This window comes from Squalius cephalus (assembly GCF_949319135.1).
Source record: "Squalius cephalus genome assembly, chromosome: 10".
NCBI classification, from domain to species: domain Eukaryota; kingdom Metazoa; phylum Chordata; class Actinopteri; order Cypriniformes; family Leuciscidae; genus Squalius; species Squalius cephalus.
In genome coordinates, this window is record NC_137131.1 from 4,831,257 (window position 1) to 4,835,480 (window position 4,224).

Genomic DNA, 4,224 nt, shown 5'->3' on the forward strand with positions numbered 1-4,224 from the left:
TTTAGAAAACGGGCGTGATGATGACTGGTAGACAAAAACCATGGTATTTTTGGACACACTACTTTGGTAAAAGGGCATGCATATATGCAATAAAACAAACTGAGAGAGAAATGCGAAAATAACGATATAAAAATTAATCTGATGTTCATTTCCATCTTAGAGAAAAACAGTGAATGAATTTTCATCAGGCATCTGTGGGACACAGGCCGTCGGTCGGGTCCTTAGAGTTCCACAAATCTACGCAATCACCTAAAGAGCTCAATGGCGACGGCGTATATGCACGATCGGGATTGAATTTAAAGAATGGCAGGTCTGAACATGATCATTTCAGTCTTTTTGAGTTTTAAAGCTTGCTTATTTGACACTGCCACAATTATATATGTTAACATTTGTGGTCGGAAAGTTTATTTTCGGCTAACACCTAGCCACATGCTAGATATCCGGTTAGCAATCAAGCTAACATCACAATGTTTTTATTGTTCATATGTGGTTTTTTTTTTATTTATTTTTTATTATTATTATTATTTTACATGATTTAAAAATCCAAGACTTTTTGGATATGTTCATAATTAACTATAATGTCACACTACTTGCCAGATTTCTTGCTTTTTGTTGTTTATTGTCTATCATTCGTGTAACGTTAAACGGTGTGGGAAGTCAAAATGGGAAATTTAACTCGCATTTAAAATGTCGGGGGTGTGCAAAGAAGAACAATTATCCAAACACAAAGTGAAATATTGGAAGTGTACATAATTAATTACAATACCTCACTAATGGATACAACTAAATTTGTATCTTTTTTTGTTTTGTTTAGTCGATCCTTCGTGTAAACAGTGTAAGGAATGCCAGTCTAAATTGGGAAACGTTTATCATTTTCTTAGAAAACTAGGGTTTTTATTACGAGTTTTGCCTTTTTGTCAACATTTTAATAAAAATATAAACTGAACAATTGGATATGTCAATAATTAATGGTCACACTAGTTGCCACATTTCTATCACTTTTGTAGATTGTCAATCCTTCATGTAAACAGTGTAATATCAGTCTAAATGGGGGGATGGGGGGGGGGGGGGGGGGGGCAGTATATATAATATGGTTGTTTTGCTCTTTAAAAAAAAAAATATATATATATGTTGCACACCCCTAAATCTTTTAAATGTATGCTATCTGTTCCAGTATGAGATTAATGTCTATTAAATCTTCCTCTTCTGAAACATTTGATGAAATCAAGCGTTTAACTAGCGCCAGTCACATACGACTTAAGGTGCTGTCATGTTTATGTAGATAGAAGTCAGACTCAAGGCCAGGAATTAAAAATAGCCTTCAGCTGCACGATTTCCTAAAATACACACGGATCGCTTTGACCTCGGTTCCTTATAAGGTGGTGTGAGTCGAGTATCAAATTGTTTTCTCTTTCTCTCTCCTTCTCCAAAGGCCTCGCCTGGTATTTGGATACTGTGTCTAATCCCTTGCAGATACACAGGGGATTTGTGATTGTGTAGCGTCACGTCGGATATCTGAGCTCAAACTAGGCGGCCCCCCACACGCAGAGACCATGTACTGCCTCCAGTGGCTACTCCCGGTCCTCCTGATCCCCAAACCGTTGAATCCAGCCCTGTGGTTCAACCACTCCATGTTCATGGGCTTCTACCTGCTCAGCTTCCTGTTGGAGAGGAAGCCGTGTACCATTTGTGCCTTAGTCTTCCTGGCGGCGCTGTTCCTCATCTGCTACAGCTGCTGGGGAAACTGCTTTCTGTACCACTGCCACGATTCTCCACTGCCGGACTCCGCACACGACCCCAACATTGTGGGCACCTAGACTCGGTTTTCACCCCCAGACCCCGGGCCGTCTCAACCCGGACTGATAGTAGAAGAGCCACGGGGAATGCTGGGAAGTTTCAGTTCGCCCTACCCATGTTGAAAACCGCTCTCCGCTGTAACCCGTAACAAAGCGCCCTCGCTCCCTGACTTGAGTCTCCTCCCCGCGGCGAAGGGCGTCTGAAGCTTGCATGGGTTCCATTCTCGTTGTGTTCGGTGCACTTTTTCATTTCTGAATGCTGAATTTTTCCAAAGGGGTAGATGATAATGTGTGTGCGTGTGTATACGTTGGTATATTGCGATTTTGGGTGTCAATAATCAGTATGAGTCCAAGTGTTAAGCGGATAAACTGCGGATGAATTTTGTTGTGTACGTTGAGCTGAAGGCGTGCTTATACACTGCTGAGTCAGCTCAAATGCTGTCACCACTTTTAATTCAATAAAGTTTCTAATGATCAAAGTCCAGCTGCCGTGTGTGTGTGTGTGTGCAGATGAAAAGTGTCTTCTTTTTGACAGTGTGATGCTATAAACGACTTCAGAACAGCTGTGTGGATCAATCATGAAATTATTCTTTTCCATCCAAAATAAACATGCATTTCTCTGGGGGAATTTCTTGGTTTGGTTGAGCAAAAACAACCCATAGTGCAGGGCGAGTCTCATCAAAGCAGTTTCACTCGACAGACCAAACTCAGGGTTACAGGATTAGTTTTGAGTTGACAAAACCAAACCAATCCATCCAGGCTACCATGATGCTGATCATCACATCAACTTTCTCTGCCAACTCAGGCTTTGATCCTGAGTTTAGGTGTGACATCAGTAGCTAACAGCCAATCACATGCTGAGAAAGTGAAACTGAGATTCATTACTCACGAGAGAAGCAGCGCGATTCACTACAGAATATTACGAGATTGAAAAATAGAAAGAATTTATACAAATTTACTCAGCAAGAAGAAAATAGCTGTCTATGAGGACAACTAAAATACAAAGTCTTGCTATATCAGTGCACGTAAAAGTTGTGAAGTTAGTTTATACATTTGATAAAGGTAGAGAAAATGTAACATTTAAGCTCACATGTAGTCATTTTATAGCTTTATCTATTGATTCTAAAGCCTATTTATATTACCTTTACATATTTATTCAATTAAACTGTGCGTAATAATAATTAATAAACTAAAATTGTACATGTGTGATCGATTAAGGGTACAATAATTACATCATTTTGTATGATTTAGATATTATTATTCTAAATAAGCATTACTAAAAGCCGGACGATTTTGTCTTTAAAAATCATTTGCTGTGTAGTGACCTTTAATTTGGAGTGACTTTATCGCTTCAGACATGTGTCACTTTGCTCACAGCTGATTGGTCCAAGTTTGGTTTGCAACCTCTTACCTGGAATATCACCTGACCCGGACCAGGTTAGCCATGGAGCGTAAGTTATGGTGATGAACACTGCTAAAAGCGAAACCACTTTCATGGTGCCTAAAAGCCAGGGTTGGTGCAAACTAAACTGAAACATATCCTAGCCACTTAAACCGGCTTCATGGTATAGGCCCCTGCTCACTAGGTAAAGGGTTTATTCATACAGATGTTTTTAAATTGTCAATAAAATTCTATCAAATTGAAATTTATAGTTTGTTATAGAGTTTGTTTATTATTTGTCATATTCTGAAATATTCTGTTCTCGCCTTGAAAATTTGCATTAAAAAATAAAGTCAAGAAAGGTTCAAGTCATATTTTACCTCAGAAGAAAAAAAGACACTCATGGTAATTAAGCATATTTTCCCCATCAAATTCGCATTACTGTAAAATAATTATAAAATATAATTTCATAATTATTTTACAGATATGAGAATTTGATGGGGAAAATGTGCTTAATTACCATGAAAGTAACAAAGCCTGAATTTTTTTACATTTCCTTTATACAAAATACTTTTTTTTTTTTTTGATGTGAAGAATGAGCTCCATTTGTGAGATTGTGCTTTTTTGTAAAATATTGTGCCACTCATCCTAGTATGATGAAAAACCTTGACATGGAATGGATTGCTTGGGAATGTAGAAGACAGTTTGGTAAGATACATTACATTAACTATCACTATATCGTTACTTGATAAAAATACAACTATTCATTATAATTGATGTCAGCTCAGGTCTATTACATTGACAGAACCTTTTATTTTAATAATATATTAGCAAATGTTTAAATGAATATGAATTAAGATCAGTAAATTCTTTAGAAATATGTTAACTAATGTTATAAATGGAAAAGTGTTACAGACAATTTTATGTTAACTAATCCAAACTGTTGATGTTTGGAGATGTGAGCATATTAATCATTTGATTTTGGGTTGCTTATTATGGGGAAGTTGTTATAGTGGGTTGACACAGTAATTGAACAAGTCAGAAGTT

At 37.3% G+C, this 4,224-nt stretch overlaps 1 protein-coding gene across 2 annotated transcripts; it reads left to right on the forward strand.

Moving 5' to 3' along the window:
- blcap (bladder cancer associated protein) lies at window positions 1–2,278 on the forward strand. 2 transcript variants are annotated; one of them, XR_013822523.1, is made up of 3 exons: window positions 1–66; window positions 161–310; window positions 1,433–2,278. XR_013822523.1 is itself a non-coding variant. In XM_079883595.1 (2 exons), the coding sequence occupies exon 2, from the start codon at window positions 1,554–1,556 to the stop codon at window positions 1,815–1,817; it is 264 nt and encodes an 87-aa protein (XP_079739721.1). In that variant the 5' UTR covers window positions 199–310; window positions 1,433–1,553; the 3' UTR covers window positions 1,818–2,278. The 2 variants fall into 2 exon arrangements, 1 of the variants encoding a protein (XP_079739721.1); XM_079883595.1 differs by lacking the exon at window positions 1–66 and having other exon boundaries at window positions 199–310.
- The last annotated feature ends 1,946 nt before the right edge of the window (window positions 2,279–4,224 follow it).